The 19195-nt window shown below is 52.6% G+C and overlaps 1 protein-coding gene and 1 non-coding gene across 4 annotated transcripts in view; both read right to left on the reverse strand.

Annotated features, from left to right (window-relative positions):
• Positions 1–106: 106 nt before the first annotated feature.
• Positions 107–19195, reverse strand: part of PI4KB (phosphatidylinositol 4-kinase beta) — a 33395-nt gene continuing 14306 nt past the window's right edge. For all 3 annotated transcript variants that reach the window (XM_062192244.1, XM_062192245.1, XM_062192246.1), the window contains 9 exons: positions 16667–16894; positions 14050–14277; positions 11310–11419; positions 9975–10079; positions 9650–9773; positions 7337–7602; positions 2380–2512; positions 2019–2139; positions 107–996 (listed from right to left, as the gene is read on the reverse strand). In XM_062192244.1, coding sequence (XP_062048228.1) covers positions 815–996; positions 2019–2139; positions 2380–2512; positions 7337–7602; positions 9650–9773; positions 9975–10079; positions 11310–11419; positions 14050–14277; positions 16667–16894 — 1497 coding nt within the window. In that variant the 3' untranslated portion in view covers positions 107–814. The remainder of the gene's footprint in view (positions 997–2018; positions 2140–2379; positions 2513–7336; positions 7603–9649; positions 9774–9974; positions 10080–11309; positions 11420–14049; positions 14278–16666; positions 16895–19195) is intronic.
• Positions 12301–12464, reverse strand: LOC133761372 (U1 spliceosomal RNA). Its single transcript, XR_009866169.1, has one exon. It is a non-coding gene; the product is annotated as a U1 spliceosomal RNA (small nuclear RNA).

Consider the following 19195-nt stretch of genomic DNA (forward strand, 5'->3'; position numbering starts at 1 on the left):
GACTGGCCAGGGAGGGGCTGAGTGAGAACGGGGGAGGCCTTTCTCCGGGAGGAGGTGGCTCTGGCCAGGACAGCCAGGGAAAAGGAGTCCCCCTCCCGGGTGTGGTGCCTTTTGTCCCCTGGGCCCAGGGCATCTGTTCACTCGTTACCCCCCTGCCCCAAAAGACCCAACTCGGATGACACAGATGGCTAACTAAGGACTTTATTTCAAACAAGAGTTAAAAATAAAAAATTGAGAGCCATGTCCCTGGGTGTGGGGAAGGGACCAGGGTAAGGAACCACAGCTAGGCCAATACCCTCAATACGCTGGGGGGGTTGTGGTAATTCCCTTCCTCGCCCCCGTGATGGGCAGCTCAGCAAGTGCGGGACCCCACAGCAGAGCCGCTGTGAAAGAGCTCGGCCTGGGGTCAGTCCCTGGGAGGGGACAGAGGTGGGCAGCAGCATGGCCAAAGGCCAACCACAGGATCGAGTCCCAAGTACCAAGAACCTACTCCTGCCTCCCTCTCTGGGACCCAGGACAGATGAAGCGGAAGGCCCTGGTGTCCCTCGCATTCGTCACCTCTGCTCTGGAGGGCAGTGAGTCCTGGAGTGTGTCAGGTGGTGATACTGACACAGGGCTGGGCAGGGGTACCCCGGCCAGTCTGCACCCGCGGCTGGCCTCCCATCCCCCACCCCACCCCCGGCAAGCTCTGGCAGTTACCACATGATCCTTTATATTTCTTGCCTTTGTTTCCCTCAGGTGGATGGTTGGGTAGTGGGGTCTCGCAAACAAGGGTCCTCCCGGAAGGGGTGCCTTGGGCCCGAGGAGGGGGGGGTCACATGATGCCGTTGGTGAGGTACTGGAAGCCGTCGTAGAGTTTGGTGGTGATGGACCGCATGCTGCCGTCCACCATCTGCTCCACCAGCAGCTGGAGCTGCTCCTCCGTCATGCTCATGTGGAACCTCTCCTTGAGGTTGCGAATGGTGCTGGAGCCATGGAAGCAAGGAAGCTGAGAACCTGGGGGAAGCAGTGGGGGTTCAGGGTCATGGATGGATAGGAGAGAGGAACAGCAGCAAAGCCACTGCAGACAGAGCCAGGGGTCTCTTCCTCCCCCTTCAGGGACCCCTGGCAGTGTGGGTACGATTCTGTTGTGGGCAGGGAGCAGGAGTTGGTGGGAGGCCCTGTCTGGAGCCCACCTTCATCCCATGCTGAGCCCTTCTGTAGGTGCAGGCATATGGGCAGAGAAGGGACCTCTCCCCCAGATAGGGCTGAGGGAAGGCCGGGAAGAGGCTCTGGGGCGTGGGCCCTGAGCTGGGCACTTATCTGGTTGCAGGCCTCTGCCTATGCTACGTCTGACACTCACAGATGACCTGGGCCACCGTCATCACGGGGCCAGACGGGGATGCTCCTGAGCAACGGCGACAACCTGTGGGGTAGGGGCAGGGGTGGGGAGGAGGAGGAGACTGGCAGCTCAGATCCGGTGTACACCTGGAGCCTCGAGGGGGATGAGGACGGGGGCCCAGAGGAGCTGGGGGAGGAGAGGATCCTGGGCAAAAGACTAGATGGCAGGGCAACGAGGCAGCAGCACAGCGGAGGAAGAGAAAGGAGAGACAGGAAATGTTTTCCAGCTCAGGGTAGCAGAGGTGAGCAGTGGGGGGAAGGAAGGGTAGCTGAGGCCAGGGCAGTTGGGGCAAAGGGTCATGGTGGGGAGGCACATGGCGACTGGAAACACCTGAGTCGGGAAAGAGCCAAGCGATGGAAGGAGGAAACAGAAACAGAGAGGTGGGCCTGGGACAGGGAGTAGAAGGGACCAGGAGGCTGTAAGTGGGACTTCTCTCCCCACTCTCCCCAGGCCCCAGCTGTGTCAGGTCAGAAAGAGAGGCCTGAAGGAGAAACGAGGCACTGGAGCACAGCCGAGAGCCCTCCCCCACCCCGCGTCTCCAGGTGGAATCAACTTTCTGGAAGCCCTGAGTCCCAGGGCCCCAACCTACGTCGGAAGCCAGAGGCACTGTGGACACCTGGCCCCTGCCCAGCCGCACCTTGCTGCATGATCTCCACGATCTGCACCACCTTGTCCATGTGCTTCCGAGCAGCAATCAGCCCTTGCAGCATCAGCATCTTGTAGTAGTTGAACATGTCTCCATCCAGACCGCCCATCACCTGGACAAGGACAAGAGCTGTGTGCACAAGGGGCCTCACGGTGGCAATGGTCCCTCTCCGGCCCCTCAGGCCTGCCAGCACTCCTCCTTCCTCTTTTGGGGCAATCACTTCCTTCTCGGGCAGGGACCTCCCAGGAAGCCCTGTCTCATCCTGGCTGACTGCCATTTCTGGCAGGGGGTCCACAAGCCCCCATTCCCAGGACAGGAAAGAACACAGCGACACCCTTCCTCCCTGACTCACATCCACAAACTCTGTGGTTAGCTTGAAGGCTGATGTCTCAAAGCCCAGGTTTCGGGGTGAGCTGGACAGGATGAAGCCGAAGTCGATGTGGATGATGTGGCCTTCTGCGTCCAGAAGGATGTTCCCATTGTGTCTGCGGAGGGGAGGAGAGGAGGAGGTGACGGTAAGTCTCCCTGAGGCCACAGACACCAGGCAGGGGACACCCCTGCCTTGTCTGCTGCTGCTTGCATCTCAATTCGATTCCTAGGACCTGAAGTTAGCAGGGAAAAAGACAGGAAGCAAATAAAGCGTCATAGAGGCAGTGGGGGATGAAATGACTCATTAACAATTTAATCAAAATGGACAGTTTTGTAAAAGTCACACTTCCAGTATCCAAAATGACCTAGCAGAGAATCCAGAATCGTGGTTAGAAAGTCTGAGGCTCCAGCCAGCAGTCCCAGAGGCCAAGCCCTGTGCTGGGTGGAGGGCCTCCACGAAGAGCCCATCTACCTGTGTGTGACCTAACTCCCATCAGCCCACTGCACACCACAGCCCTGGCAGCAGGAAGCAGCAATCAGAGGCAAGCTGACTGCATGGAGGTTAACTGCAAAATAGTGCGAGGGCTTCACAGGGTCCGTTTTAAGTCCTTTTTCCTTAACAGTCTCAGGAGGTAAGAACTCAGGCCAGCTGGAGGGGAGAAGAGTGACGGGGAGATAAAGCCCAGGCCTGGGCGATTCCCACATGAATGGCCAGCAGATGAGCAATGAGCAAGCTCTGCCCGTGAGGCCTGGCCTCGTCAGCATAAATGACCCGAGTGTCACCGCAGCTTTGTTTAGGGCCACCTCCTCTGGGGTTGTTGGGGTGTCTGATCCAGAGAGGATGCACAAGGGGAACAGTCCCAGAGGGGAAGAGTCCTTTCCTCTCGGAAAAAAATTAAAGATTTAGCAGCACAGGCGCAATCTGGGGAGCCAGGAAGGTTCTAGAGATGCGCTCGTCCACTCTCAGGTCACAGGTAAGGAGGAAGCAGAGGCCCGGAGAGGGGAACAGACTAACTTGCCCAAGGACCCAAGGCTAGTGAGGGGCAGTCTTTCTCTTTCCCTAGTGGAAGACCTCTCTGCCTCTGCCTAACTCTGCCTTTAACTAAATAAATCTTAAACAAAGACGCCCATGTCCTACACTGGAGCACGCCAGTTTGATTCCTGGCTCTGGCTCCTGATTTCAGCTTCCTGCTACTGCAGACCCAGGGAAGCAGTGCTGACGATTCAAGTAACTGGGGTACTGTGACCCACGTGGGTGGCCTGGTTGACTTGTTGGTTCCTGGCTTCAGCAAGGCTAGGCCCTTGCCTCTTTAGGAACTGGGGAAGTGAACCAGTGGATGGGAGCTTTGTCTCTCAAGTAAATAAAACAGGGGCAGGTGCTTAGCTCAGGGTTAAGCCACTGCTTGAGATGTCCACATCCCATACTGGAGTGCCTGGGTTTGAGTCCTGGCTCCACTTTTTGTTTTGTAAAGATTTATGTATTTGAGAGGCAGAGTTAGAAATACAGACAGAAGTCTTCCATTCACTGGTTCACTTCCCAAATGGTTGTAATGGCTGGGGCTGGGCCGGGCTGAAGTCAGGAGCCAGGAGCTTCTTCCAGGTCTCCCATGTGGTACGGGGGCCCAGGGACTTGGGCCATCTTCCAGTGCTTTCCCAGGCGCATTAGCAGGGAGCTAGATCGTAAGTGGAGCAGCCGGGACTTTAACTGTTGCCCATATGGGATGCGGCATTGCAGGCAGTGGTTTAACCCGTTAGGCCACAGCACTGTCCCCCTGACCCCACTTTCCATGCCAGTTTCCTACTAATGTGCACCCTGGGAGGCAGCAATGATTACTCAAGTACTTGGGTCCCTGACACCATTAACCAGACTGAGTTCTGGGCTCCCAGCTTCAGCCTGCTCTGTTACAGGCATTTGGGGAGTACACCAGTGTATGGGAGATCTGTCTGTCTCTGCCTTTCAAATAAAAGAATTAACATAATATAACAAAACCTGCTCCCAGTCTGGGGCCCCATCCACTGTGGCCCCTTCCTCCCAGTGGCTGATTCCATTCATGGCTAGACCACACCTATTCTCTGTTGAGGTGTGAATGGTTTATCAGATCCCTGTCTACCCCAACCCCCTGAAGGACAGCCTCTCATCTGTCAAGCATCTCCTGCCTTCGCAGGTGCTCGGTAACTCAATCAAGGCTCCTGGGTTCCAAATCCTGATACTTCAGGAACACTTTAATGACATTTCCCTGTAGCTCTCAAGTGCGGAGCCTCTACTGGTCCATCTGTGGGCTGCTAGGGTGGGATGAGTGAGCGAAGAGCTACCTGACCTGTACACTTCCCTCAGGAGGAAACCTTGGTAGGACAGGGCTTTCATCTGGTTTAAATATAAAAATGGCAGGCCATGCAGGCGTTCCACAGAAGTGAGCTCTGTTAGCTGGATCTTAATTGGCCCTGTTGTCACTGGGAGCTCTGGCAGCGCAGGCCGCTGCATTTCCACCCTCCCAGGACAGCTGCCCTACGCCCAGGGTGAGGTGAGCTCCCAGGACACAGGAGCTCCCAGGACACAGACCACGCGTCCCTGCTGGGGTCCTAGAAGGCAGGCCCGGTGGTCAGTACGCACGTGCTCCACCTGTGTGTGGCCAGGCTTCATAAAGCTCATGCGATTCTTTCTTTCTTTCTTTTTTTTAAGGCAGAGAGACAGGGGCTGGCATTGTGGCAGAAAGGGTTAAGCTGTCACCTGCAAAGTCCACAGTCCACATAGGAGTGCCAGTTCAAGTCCCAGCTGTTCCACTCCTGATCCAGCTCCCTGCTAATGCCCCTGGGAAAGCAGGAGCAGGTGGTTCAAGTACTTGGGTCCATGCCACCCAGTGGGAGATCAGGATGGGTTCCTGACTCCTGCCTTTGGCCCTGGCTGTTGCAACCACCTGGGGGTATGAACCAGCAGATGGAAGCTCTCTTTCTTTCTCTTGTTTCTCCTCCTCTCATGCTCTTTCAAATAAACAAACAAATCTTAAAAAAAGAGGCAGGGAGAGAGAACCCCCACAGTGGCAAGGGCTGGGCCTGGAACTCAGTCCCTGTCTCCAACGTGAGTGTCGGGAACCCATTAACTGAGTCATCTCTGCTCCCCTCCCAGGTGCACACGAGCAGGGAGGTGGAGTCAGGAGCCAGAGCTGGGGACTGAACCCAGCACTCCACGGTAAGATGCAGGAAGCATGGCTGCCACTTTTTCTTTTAAGAAGATTTATTTAAGACTTATGTATTTATTTGAAAGGGTTATAGCGAGACAGAGAGAATTTTTTATCCACTCATTCACTCCCCCAACGGCTACAATGGCTAGAGCTGGGCCAGGCTGAAGCAAGGACCCAGGAGCTTCTAGGTCTCCTATGTGGGGCCAGAGGTGCAAGCACTTGGGTCATCTTACACTACTTTCCCAGGTGCATTAACAGGGAGCTGGATCGGAAGTGGAGCAGCTGGGACATGAACCAGTGCCCATACAGGATGCCAGCATTGCAGGAGGAGGCTTTACCTGCTATGTCACAACACCGGCCCCTAACCATCATCTTAACTGCTAAGCCAAATGTCCATTCTTCATGTGATGTTAAAAGAAATGGCATCTCTGGGCAAAATACCAGACTTAAAAGACTTTTTTTTTTTTTTTTTTTTTTTGACAGGCAGAGTGGACAGTGAGAGAGAGAGACAGAGAGAAAGGTCTTCCTTTGCCGTTGGTTCACCCTCCAATGGCCACCGCGGCTGGTGCGCTGTGGCCAGCGCAGTGCGCTGATCCGATGGCAGGAGCCAGGTGCTTCTCCTGGTCTCCCATGGGGTGCAGGGCCCAAGCACTTGGGCCATCCTCCACTGCACTCCCTGGCCACAGCAGAGAGCTGGCCTGGAAGAGGGGCAACCAGGACAGAATCCGGTGCCCCGACCGGGACTAGAACCCGGTGTGCCGGCACTGCAAGGCAGAGGATTAGCCTAGTGAGCTGCGGCGCCGGCCCTAGACTTAAAAGACTTTTAGATTAAGAAGTAAGGAGAGCTCCTGGCTCGAAGTTTCAACTTTTTCTCTACCATGTGTCTCATACCTACCTTCTCCTTTTCCCCCCAAGATTTATTTGATTTATTTGAAAGGCAAAATAACAGAGAGAGGGAGAAATCTTCCATCCACTGGCTCACTCCCCAGGTGGCTGCAACGGCTGGGGCTGGGTCAGACTGAAGACAGGAACTGCTCCAGGTCTCCCATGTGGGAGGGGCCCAAGTACCTGGGCCATCCTTCACCACCTTCCAGGTGCTTTAGCAGGGAGCTGGATGGAAGTGGAGCAGCAGGGACTCGAACCAGTGCTCTGACAATGGGGCACTGGCATCGTAGGTGGTGGTCTAACCTCTGCGCCATGCCCCCCAACCCCCATCTGCTCATCTCCTTTCTGCTCTGATGCCAGGCCCCATTACTTCTCATGATGTTGCTAAAGGCCCAAATACATCTACTCTCACTGCTGGTGCCAGTGGGCATTTATTAAAAGGCAAGATGCTGTCAGTCCTCTGCTGGCAAAATGAAACTCCTCCACCTTGTAGAGAAGACCCTTCTAGCCCCGCCTCTTCTTAATGGCCTGATGTCACTGCCCACTGCTCCCCTGCCATGCAGCGTGGCCCAAGCCTTAATCCCAGTGAACTCCTGCCTCCCCTGGAATGTGCTCCCCCCAGCTTTCTCTGCCTTCCCTTCCCCTTGTCCTTTGAGATCCTGCTCTCTCAAACCCTCTGCTCCTCCCATAAACCCTGCATTTCTTCACTCTTTTACCCTAGCCCCTAAGAGTCTGCCTCCCTGGCTTAGTGTGATGTGAACACATCTGTCTCTACATCCAGGCAAGGGAGGATGGTAATGAGTGAGTGAGAGGTACATGTGAAGGGGCAGAGGGAACCCTGGAGAAAGGAGAGACCGAGGGGCTGAAGCCACCTACCTGTCCTTGACTTGCAGCAGGTAGCAGACCAAGCAGTACCCAGCGCAACTTTGCACAAAATTGCGCTGGGCACTAAGGAACGCCTCAGTGGTGTAACTGCCATGCTCCTGCAGGAAGTAATCGAGCAAGGAGAGCTGTGACTGTTTCTTCACCTGGTGGATGGATACAGCGTTGACGACGGGTTCAATCATGCCGCTGTCAGCCGAGATCACGAGAATCTTGTATGGCTTTATCCAGAGAGGCACTCGCTCCTGTTCCCAAATGGACTGTAAGGAGACACAGCAGTTTTAGGAAGCTCATCTTTCTCTAGACCAGAGGAGAGGGTGAAAATTCTTCTTTCCCCAACTTATCCTGATGATCTTTAGCTCATTAAATGAGTAAGGCTCACTGATCTTCCTGGGGACCAGGGCCAAACAAAAACAGGAAACCACAGTCGGAGGTATGTGGGGAAAGGTATCTTATTGGTAGGAGGAGCAGGAAAGCAGAGAATTGGAACAGGTACAGTGGGGGCTATTAATATAATTTCAAACAGTAAGAAAAAAGAAAAGAATTTAGGTCCAAAGAAAGATTCTCTGGTTAAAAAAAAAGGGACATATTTACATATTTATTTTAGAAAGGTTATTAAGGGTGTTGTGGTACAGTGGGTTAAGCTGCTGCCTGGGATGCCCGCATCCCATACTAGTCCTGGATAGTCCATGCTTTGGATCCAGCCTCTTGCTAATGTACCTGGAAGGCAGTGGAACCTGCCCAGACACCTGGGTTTCTGCCACCCACGAGGGAGACCTGGATGGAATCCTGGTTCCTGGCTTTGGCTTGGTCAGCCCTGGCTGTTGTGGGCATTTGGGGAGTAAACCAGTACATGGAATCTTTCTCTGTCTCTCACTCTGCCTTTCAAGTAGATAAAGAAGTCTTTTTTTTTTTTTTAAATTTTTATTTAGTAAATATAAATTTCCAAAGTAGATAAAGAAATCTTTAAAAATAATTAAAAAAATTTATTTGGGGACCAGCATTGTGGGGCAGTGGGTTAAAGCCCTGGCATCCAATATGGGCACTGGTTCAGGTCCCAGCTGCTCCACTTCTGATCCGGCTCCATCCTTATGCATCTGGAAGGGTAGCGGAGGATGGCCCAAGGGATTGGGCCCCAGCACCCACACAGGAGACCCAGAAGAAGCTCTTGGCTCCTAGTTTCAGCATGGCCTGGTCCTGGTTGTTGTGGCCATCTGGGGAGTGAACCAGTGGATGAAAGACCTCTCTCTTTCTCTTTCTGTCTCTACCTCTCTCTGTAACTCTGCCTTTCAAATAAATTTATTTGATAGGCAGAAAGACAAAAAGAGGAGCTCCCATTTGCTAATTTACTCCCCAAACACCCATAACAGCCAGGCTGAACTAGGCCAAAGCTGAAAGCCTAGAACTCCATCTGGGTCTCCCATCCTGGGGTCAGGAACTCAAGTACTTAAGCCGTTACCTGCTGCCTCTCAAGATGTACATTGGTAGGAAACAGGAATTGGATTGGGGCCGGCTCTGTGGCATAGTGGGTTAACACCCTGGCCTGAGGCGCGGGCATCCCATATGGGTGCCGGTTCAAGACCTGGCTGCTCCACTTCTGATCCAGCTCTCTGCTATGGCCTGGGAAAGCAGTAGAAGATAGCCCAAGTCCTTGGGCCCCTGCACCCACATGGGAGACCCGGGCCAGCAGTTGCGGCCATTTGGGGAGTGAGCCAGCGGATGGAGGACCTCTCTCTCTCTCTCTGCCTCTCCTCTCTCTGTGTAACTCTTTCAAAAAAAGAATAAAGAAATAAATAATAAATCTTTAAAAAAACCAAACTGGAATTGGAAGCAGATCTGGGACTCAAACCTAGGCACACTGATCCTGGATGTGGGTGTCCCAAGGAGCATCTTAAGCACCGTGTCGAATGCTAGCTCCAGAGAAAATGCATAAGAGATGAACTTACTAGTATGTGACAAACCCAGTGGGCCCCAGGGATCACTATCTTGGCACAGCGTAACCCACCTGCCGCAGACCCTCTGGAAAGTTGTGATGTAAAACGACAAACCTAGCATAGCACCCTTAAGGTCCGTCATTGGGAGGAAGCAGATGCAGTTCACAAAAGGGTCAAAAGAGGTCGCTGTGGCGCTGTTCCTGTGGCTGCGCTTCCCAGGGGAAAACCACATTGGCTTTAATTTAATCTGCTTCCAATTTGGACTTGGACAGGAAGCTGGTCCCCAGCAGAGCTCCTTGCAGGACAACCTTTGTGGTCACCTTGCGTGAGGTGGAATTGGGCCAAATTCCTCTACTTTCTTCTCTTCTCTTACCTGCAGCTGCTTCAACACCTGGAAAGCCAGTAGCTCCTGCCGTAGGTCATCTCCACACTTGACAATGACTGACAGGAGCCGCCAATTGGGGAGATGGCCATAGGGGGAACCCTCTCTGATCCGCCTGTCAGGATAGAAGTAAAGGGTGTCAAAGGGTGACCGCCACCCCAGCTCCAGTGAGGAGAAAGACACAACTTCTACCAAAAATCCACATCTAGCATTCTTCAAGGCAAGGACTCCGACTGCCAGGGCACCTGCAGGGCTCTGGAGGCCGACACTCTACAGAGAAGGTGCACGGACAGAGGTCACTGCCCACCCAACTCACCGCACTTTTTCCTGCCAGGGCTCTTTGAGGGCAACTGCAGAAGGGTCTTCTGGGTCTCGTTTGAAGGCTGTGGGGGTGTGAGCCAGCTGTTCTGAGAGGCGTCGTCTACGAGGAGAAAACAGACCATTTGCTGGGAGGAGTTGCCCCAGAGCCTCAGGCCCCGGTCTATATGGCACTTTCTGTCCTGTTTCCTAGTTTCTGGGCACACAAAGAGGAACTGGCAGAAAATGATGGAAGGAAACCTAACCAGCGATCCTTTCCTTGCCAACCTGAGGGTGTGTAATCACGCAGGCTTTGCGGAGCCACTCGGGACGCACGCATCCCCTGTTGAGTGCTGGCTCCAGTTCCTGGCTCCTCTGCGTTTCCCAGGCAACACCCTGCTAATGTGGCTGGAAGGCAGCAGGTGAGACAGCCCGAGTACTTGGGCCCCTGCTACCATACACGGGAGACCTGGATGAACTCCTGACTCTGGTTGTCATGAGCATTTGGGCAGTGAATCAGCAGATGGAAGCTATTTCTCCATCCTTCTCTGTTGCTCTGCCTTTCAAATAAATAAATAAAATTTTTTTAAGAAATGCAGATTAGCAGGCCTACCCATTCCTCTACCAAGATTGATTCATAATGAGATGTGAGCCTGGAATCTGCATTTTTGAGGTCTCCTGCCTCCTCTTTGATTCCAATACATATTACTTTGAGATTCTACTTTTTTTTTTTTTTTTGATAGGCGGAGTGGACAGTGAGAGAGAGAGACAGAGAGACAGAGAGACAGAAAGAAAGGTCTTCCTCTGCCGTTGGTTCACCCTCCAATGGCTGCCGCGGCCGGTGCACTGCAGCCAGCGCACCGCGCTGATCCGAAGCCAGGAGCCACGTGCTTCTCCTGGTCTCCCATGCGGGTGCAGGGCCCAAGCACTTGGGCCATCCTCCACTGCACTCCCTGGCCACAGCAGAGAGCTGGCCTGGAGGAGGGGCAACCAGGACAGAATCCAGTGCCCCGACTGGGACTAGAACCCGGTGTGCCGGCGCCGCAAGGCAGAGGATTAGCCTATTGAGCCACGGCACCGGCCCCAGATTCTACTTCAAGAAATACTGAATTCCTTCTTCTAATGCTTTTATTCATCTGAGCCCTTTTAAATTTTATTTTCCTTCTGTGGTAGACCAAGTAACTTCTCAATCTGCATCTTCACTGACTCAAATTTGGTGACAAGGACAAGGACAGAGTAAGGAGAGAAAAGGGAAAGACACAGCCTACAACCAATGGTTAAGACAGAGAGAAAGGGGACAAAGAGACAGGCAGTGCCTGAAAGACGGATGCAAGATGCGGGGATCTGGCCATACCGGATGTCCCCTGCTGCAATGAACACAGGCTCCTTGCTCTCCTGGCTGGTGATGCTGTCCACAGAGAACTGGGAGATGTTGTCACAGCTGTTGGTGTGCACTTCAGGGAGCTGGGAAGAGCAGGGAGTGCTGGTCAGAAGCGCTGGCTTGCCATGCCCGTGGCATATTCTCCCCTCCATTGGATTCAAACAGACTTGGATTCAAACAGCCTCCCCTGGGCGTTGTGGTGCAGCAGGGTAAGCCAACTGCGATGCCTCCATTCCACACTGGAGTGCTGGGTCAAGTCCTTACTACCCGGCTTCCAACCTGGCTTCCTGTGATGTGCCTGGGAAGCAGCAGTACTTGAGTTCCTGCTGTTCATATGGGAGACCCGGATGGAGTCCCTGCCTTCTGGCTTCTGCCTGGTCTAGCCCCAGCTGTGATGGCCATCTGAGGAGTGAACCAGTGGATAGCAGTGCTTGCTCTCTCGCTCTCTCTTCCTCTCTCCCCTTATCACTATGCCTTGCAAATAAATAAATAACTCTTAAAATAAGATAAAGCCTCAAAAAGCTGCCCTTGGTTACAAACCCTCCCAACCACTTGGATCCCAAAGTGCCTGGTACTCACATAGACCCCATGGCAGTATTTCTCAAGGTGTGGATTTATCTGCATCAGAATTACCTAGGGGTGTTTGATAAAATGAAGCTTTCCAGGTCCCACCACCAGTGAGGATTAGAAGGACTGGGAATGAACTCTGAAGTCTAAATTGTCAGTAAGTTCTCAGACCACCACAGACACCTGAATTTTCAGGCTCATACTGACAGCTCCGTCCTTCCCTGGCGTTCAGAGCATTCTCCAAGACTAGTCTCCTCTGGTCATTTCTCCACTCTTCTCTCCCCATTCCCAACTCTGAAATATTTTAGCAGACCCCAAGGCCCATATCAAGTTCCTTCTCTCCTTCCTGTCTTGCTGTGTAGGAGACCATTTCATTTTGCCCTCATACCATTTGTATGAGGGGAGAGCGCGCACACAGTCCCCCACTACCACAAATTCTGCAGTCAAATTTCCCACATTTGGGGAAATCGCAGGGGTCAGCACTCCCGCAGTGCAATGGGAGAGCCTCGCCCTGGGAAAACCACCTGCTTGATCATGGTGTCTCCCCTGCCAGGTAAGCAATTTTTTTCTTTCTCTTTAAATGTCTGTGTCTAATCATTGGACTGTAAGCTCAAAGACAAATTTTGCCTTTCTTTTTTTTTTAAGACATTTATCTATTTCTTTGAAAGGCAAAGCGAGAGAGACAGAGAGATTCTCCATCTGCTGGTTCACTCTGCAGATGGCCTTAATGGCTGGGGCTGAGCCAGATAGAAGCTAGGAGCCAGGCACTTTATCTGGGTCTCCAAATGATTAGGGCCCAAGCACCTGGATCATCTTCCGTTGCCTTCCCAGGAGCATTAGCAAAGAGCTGGATTGGAAGCGAAGCAACTGGGACTAGAACGGGCACTCATATGGGATGCTGGTGCCATAGGCAGTGGCTTAACCTGCTGCGCCAACACTGCCCTGAGATTCTGCCTTTTCACAAAGTAAAATCTGGTTGTGTTAATGACCTTCCATAAAGTCTTGGTCTGGGGGCCAGCACTGTGGTGCGGTGGGTTAACCTACAGTGCTGCCATCTCATATGAGCACTAGTTCACGTCCCGGCTGCTCCACTTCCCATCCAGCTCTCTGCTAATGCCCTGAGAAACCAGTGGAAGATGGCCCAAGTCCTTGGGCCTCTGTTACCCATGTGGGAGACTTGGAAGAAGCTACTGGCTCCTGGCTCCAGCCTGGCCCAGCCCTGGCTGTTGTAATCATTTGGGGAGTGAACCAGTGGATGCAGGATCTCTCTCTCTCCCTCTCTCTCTGCCTCTCCCTCTCTCTGTAACATGCCTTTTGAATAAATAAATAAATAAATCTTAAAAAAAAAAAAATCTTGCTCTGGCCCCCATAACCTCAGAATGAAGTTCAAGCTCCAGCCTGGCCCGGGTCAGCCTCTGCAGCCTCCTCCTTCGCCACTTCTTGCTTCACATTCACATATCACAGCCACACAAAGTTTCTTTCAGCTTTTATAATGGGCCTACCTCTTGTTTTCAAGTCTTTGGATAATTTCTACACATTTCAGGTTCCAGCAAGAGATCAGATCCTCCGCGAAATTTTTCATGACACCCGCCCCGGTGTGTAATAGGCACTACCCCCACTCTTTGGTGCTCCCACATCGCTGTCTTTCTCACCACAACCTGGATCACACCCTACCACAGCTACCTACTTCCCAGTCTTACTCTCTTTCCTATCGGAGCACAACCTCCTAGCAGGCTGGGGCCTCGTCTTCTTCACAAGCACACGGCACTCAGGTTGGCATAGAAGGTCCTCAATAATTATTTCCTGAATGACGGACTGAATGACTTACCACTCCCAGCTACTGTAAGACAACTCTGTGTAGCAAGGATTCAATAAAAATCTTCATTGCATTTCGCTCATTCCTCTGGACCCAGAAGTTCCTCCTTACATTTCACCTAAATTCCTTCTGCAGAAGAACAAGCTCCACCGGAGTCTATTCCGGAACAGCGCTGCTGCGAGCTTTCCCCTCTCATCCCCTGCTTACCTACACCGGTCATTTTGGCACTCGCCTCCCCCTGCTGGGGTGTGTGACCTCGCCTCATGGTTACTGAAAGCTCTTGGGGAATGCGTGCTGTGCTCCACCATCACCTCTTCGGGGCTCCCTCACCTCCACTTGCAGCTCGCCTATGTCGTCCACTGACCAAGCCTCGTCATCGTTGTCATAGTTGGGCACAGTGCTGAAGCTGCCAGCCCGCTGCTCATGGGTGATACCACACTCGGGCAGGTTCTCCACAGACCGAGTGCTCCGAATTCGGTTCTCTGGGATCCGGGCAGGAACACTGGTGGTGTCGAAGTTTTCACATTCGAGGACTTCCACATAGATCAGGTAAGGAGCCTGAGGGGAAAAGTGAGAACAGTGCTTGCAAGGCTGGAGCCACCACTAACCCCAAAATCTCAACTCTTAACACAGTTCCTCCTGATGCAAGTTCCAACCCTCATCCACAGGTTCCCTGGTATTGTCCATAAACATATCTAGGGCAGGAGGAAGTTGTCCTACGATCACCTACATAAAGAATTTGGGTAGGACCAAGCATTGTGGAGTAGCAGGTAAAGGTACTATCTGCGACTTCAGCATCCCATGTGGGCGCTGGTTTGAGTCCTGGCTGCTCCACTTCCGATCCAGCTGCCTGGTGATGTGCCTGGGAAAGCAGTAGAAGGTGTCCCAAGTGCTTAGGCCCCTGCCACTTAAGTGGGAGAACTGAATGAAGCTCCTGCCTCCTGGCTTTGGCTTGACTGAGTGCTGGCTATGACAGCCATTTAGGGAGTGAACCAGCAGATGGAAGATCCCTCTCTGTCTCTCTCTTTTTCTCTCTCTGTAACTCTGCCTTTCAAATAAAATAATTTTGTTTTCATTTTTTAAGAATTTGGGTAATAGAGCACACAAATATTTTTTTTAAAGATTTATTTATTTATTTTTACAGGCAGAGTGGACAGTGAGAGAGAGAGACAGAGAGAAAGGTCTTCCTTTGCTGTTGGTTCACTCCCCAAGTGGCTGCTGCGGCCGGCGCATCTCGCTGATCCGAAGCCAGGAGCCAGGTGCTTCTCCTGGTCTCCCATGCGGGTGCAGGGCCCAAGGACTTGGGCTATCCTCCACTGCACTCCCGGGCCACAGCAGAGAGCTGGACTGGAAGAGGAGCAACTGGGACAGAATCCAGCGCCCCAACCGGGACTAGAACCCGGTGTACCAGTGCCACAGGCGGAGGATTAGCCTATTGAGCTGCGGCACCGGCCTAAGATTTATTTATTTATTTGAAAGTCAGAGTTACACAGAGAGAGAGAGAGGTCTCCCATCTGCTGGTTCACTCCCTAATTGGCCACAATGGCCAGAGACGAGTACACAAATCTTTAAAATGTTTCAGCTGATGGCTGGTGCTGTGGTGTAGTGGATTAAGCTGCCACCTGCAATGCTGGCATCCCATATGGGTGCCAGTTCAATTCTGGGCTGCTCCACTTTAAAAAAAAAAAAAAAAGATTTATTTATTTATTTGAAAGGCAGAGTTATAGAGAGGCAGAGGCGGGGGGCGAGGGAGAGAGAGTGAGAGAGGTCTTCCATCATCCACAGGTTCACTCCCCAACTGGCTGCAACAGCCGGAGCTGCACTGATCTGAAGCCAGGACCCAGGAGCTTCTCCAGACCTCCCATGTGGGTGCAGGGGCCCAAGAACTTGGGCCATCCTCTACTGCTTTCCCAGGCCATAGCAGAGAGCTGGATGGGAAGTGGAACAGCTGGGACTCCTACTGGTGCCCACAAGGGATGCTGGCACTGTAGGTAGTGGCTTTACTGGCTATGCCACAGTGTCAGCCCCTGCTCCACTTCTGATCCAGCTCCCTGCAAATGTGCCTGGGAAAGCAGTAGAAGATGGACTGGTGCTTGGGCCCCTGCACCCCACATGGGAAACCTGGAAGAAGCTCCTGGCTTCAGCCTGGCCCAGCCTTGGTCATTATGGCCATTTGGGGAGTAAACCAGAATATGGAAGATCTTTCTCTGGCCCCCTCTCTCTCTGTAACTGCCTTTCAAATAAAATAAATAAACCTTAAAAAAAAAAAGTTTCAGCTGAGCTTTAAAATGTACAGAAGATGCATTTTGGCAAAACTATTCCAGTCTATCAATCACAGCCTGTATGAGAGGCCTGGAAGCTTCTGTGGGCTAATTGTGTCCTAAAGACACAATTCAGGGAGCTGCTTCTGCAGACAGAAAGACTGGAACAAAACCTGGCACTGACCCAGCAAGGATTCTAACCTTCGGTACTTCCTCTGGAAGAGAACCCTGGGCCATGCATCCTCATTCCAGCTAGCAGATAAATTCAGCTAATTTTCTCCAGCATGAATTGGGCATCCTCCTCTCCGCCTTTCTGCCCACTCTGACCAGAGATGGTCTTAGAAACAAAGTGTTCCTTTACCCTCATGGTTGCCAGGCCTGAGAAGCCTAAAAGGTAGAGCAGGGCTGGAGAAGAGCTACCACAGTGACTTTAAGGAAAGGGTGGAGAGCAATTCTCTTAAGCCACTGCAGGAGGCATGCTCAAGAGATTAGAGAAAACAGTCCAAGAAGGGGACAGGAAAGGAAGGCTCTCAGAAATACAACAGCACTGAGGGAGGGCCAGACGAACCCTGAAGGGAGTCTGGGACGTTGGTGGATGTATCGCAGGCTGGGCGTATACACAAACCCTCAACAGTCATGCGAACACAAGCAGGACAGGGGCAGGGTTTGGGCTGCGGCCCACCTACCTTGTCCTTGGAGTTGAGGACAACAGCCTGTGTGTGGGGCACGCGGACCACGTGGTGGTCAAAGCCAGCAGTCGGCAGCCAGACTCGAGCAGGGAGCTTATGGTTGAGTAGGGAGAGTTCTGAGATTAGCCGCTGTGTTTTCTGCTCTTTGGTGGGGAGTGTGGCCAGTCGCTTGCCAATTGCCATCAGGGATTTAATGAATTCTCTCTCAGGAGCCAGTCGGACCGGCTGTAGAAGGTTGGAGTAAAACAAGAGATGGTGAAAAAAACCACAGACAAAAGTGACCCACCTACTCAATCACTCCTAGCCAGGGAGGCCAGGGACCCTAGTGCCAGAGAACTCGGGCAGGAGCTGCCTTTTGCCCTAGTGGGTGATTCCGCCCTACCCGCTCGGCTTGAATTATGATAGTCAGCACATTCCTCATCTACAGGCTATTTCTCAAGGTGAGGGGCTCTGAGTCCAGATCGCTGGAATGCTCCACTCTGCTCTTGGACTTGAGATCCTCAAGGACTGTCCCAAGGATTCAGAATGGGCAGGGGACGACTTCCGGAGAAGTCAGCCAGGGCCCCAGAGAAGAGCTGCTTACAGCTGAAGTGCTTCACCCAGCTCAAGAACAGGGCCGTCCCTCTTCCCGGCTGGATCCTCAGGCTGGATTTCTGCCAGGGCCCACAAGCTAGGGAAGGGAGCTCCAAGTCAGTATTTCCTTTTCAAGGAAGGAAGATGCTATTCATCCAACGACTTCGCTTGCTTCCATGGCATCCCCTGGTCCACCCCACAATCTCGTTCCGAGGATCCATGCACATGCAGAGGAGGAGCAAAGCAGGCACCAATGAGGGAACAAACAGCAGGGAAAGAGAAAGTAGGTGGAAGAAGGGAGCTGTGTCAGTGCCTGGAGGAAGCAGTGGCTCCTTCTAGTCCTCGCTGATGGCCCTGAAGGCCTCTCTTGCAGTGGCTTCCCCTCGGGTCCTCTTCTCCCGTGCTCAGCGACCAGGCTCCCCATCTTAGTTCCCTGCTCTGGGTTTGGCTCCTCACCCTGGGCACCTCAGTCACCCTCACGAAGGGCACATTAGTCTGGGGCATAAAGCTGGACTGGGGGAAGACAGACAAGAAGAAGGGCTCTTTTCCTAGTCTAAGTCCTACCGTAAGGGACATCTTATCAAGATAGCTGCCAGCTCTCCACCCACCCTCCCCTCCGCTCTGCTCCGTAAGAACAGCACCTCCTCCTCTTATAGAAATAATGTTTCACTCACCAGGCTTTCCTCTCCCTTTCTGTATGTGTCATGCTTAGTTTCCTGACTGGAAATTTCTACCCTCAATCTCTCACACTGCAAAGAAAAGAGCTTCTTTTTGGAACCTAGGCAGTACCAGCTATGCCTCTGCATGTGCAGCAGAGCCAGGATTCAAAGAAACAGCTCATCTCTCGGCCTCCACCCCACAGGGGGCTGGCTCAGAGCAGCCACAACGAATGAAACAGGGTATCTGTTTCAGTCACCAAGGCTTTAGGGGGCAAGGGTAGAAAAGAGGTAAAGAAAAGGAAGACAGTATCGTTGGGCTGTTATGGTCCCTGGAAATATCCTGGGGACCCAGCAGAGAAAGAAAAGAAGAAATTTGAAGACTCATTGCTTTTTCATCCTGATTCCCTGATCCATCCATTCAAGTGGCAAACAGTGCTGTCCCAAGGGCCCTCGGCGCAACCAATTCATCGTCATCTCAGACTAGAAAAGGCTGAATTCCACCCTTGATCTTAGCCAAAAGGCCGAATGCCTTTCCATCCTCGAAGCAGTATTTGGACCCCTCGGTTACACGGACACGTGGGAAATGTGACCCTAGGCCTTGAGAGAGAGGCTCTGCCACATGGGAGGAGACAGGAATCATGATTGAAATGGGGATCAGCACAGAACACAGAAAACTGATTAAATAGGCAAATCAAAAATCAAAAGTAAAAAAGTCATCCAAACTCCCAGAGGGTCCAGCATTTCCTCTCACGTCTTTGCCCAGTAACAAGGTCTGAGACCCTGGGGACCACAGGGTCAGGGGTTAGTCCAGAGGGAACAAGAAAGGAGAATGGGGATTAAGGGACATCCTGGGCAGTGAGCTGGGGAAAAAGCGAGAACTCAGACCTGGAAGAAACGCGGTTGAAGTTAAAAAAGACATCAGCTGTGGGAATGTAACACTTTCCTTAAGGCTTTCGGACTCGGCTCACCCAGCACAGGGCCTAGCATCTCGAAGTCTCTGAATAAATGTTTGATGGTCTGATAGCATGAGCCATGGGGAAAGGATTCTGGGTGGCAGAAACAGGACCCTGGGGGCTTCTGCCATGCAGTCTTGGACTGTAATCCAGGAGTAAATTCTACCTCTTTCCCAGGTGTTTGCTCCCGGGACCAGGAGCTGGGGGCAGAGTGGCACTGCAGCCCGGCTGTCTCAACCTGGGTACAGGGCGTGGGCAGCAAAGCTCAGGGTGATGCCTGCGAGGAAGAAGCTGGTCTCCCTGGAAGAAAAGGGGCCTTTTAACTCTAACCTTGGCCTGGG

Source organism: Lepus europaeus, chromosome 5 (assembly GCF_033115175.1).
Source record: "Lepus europaeus isolate LE1 chromosome 5, mLepTim1.pri, whole genome shotgun sequence".
Lineage (NCBI taxonomy): Eukaryota > Metazoa > Chordata > Mammalia > Lagomorpha > Leporidae > Lepus > Lepus europaeus.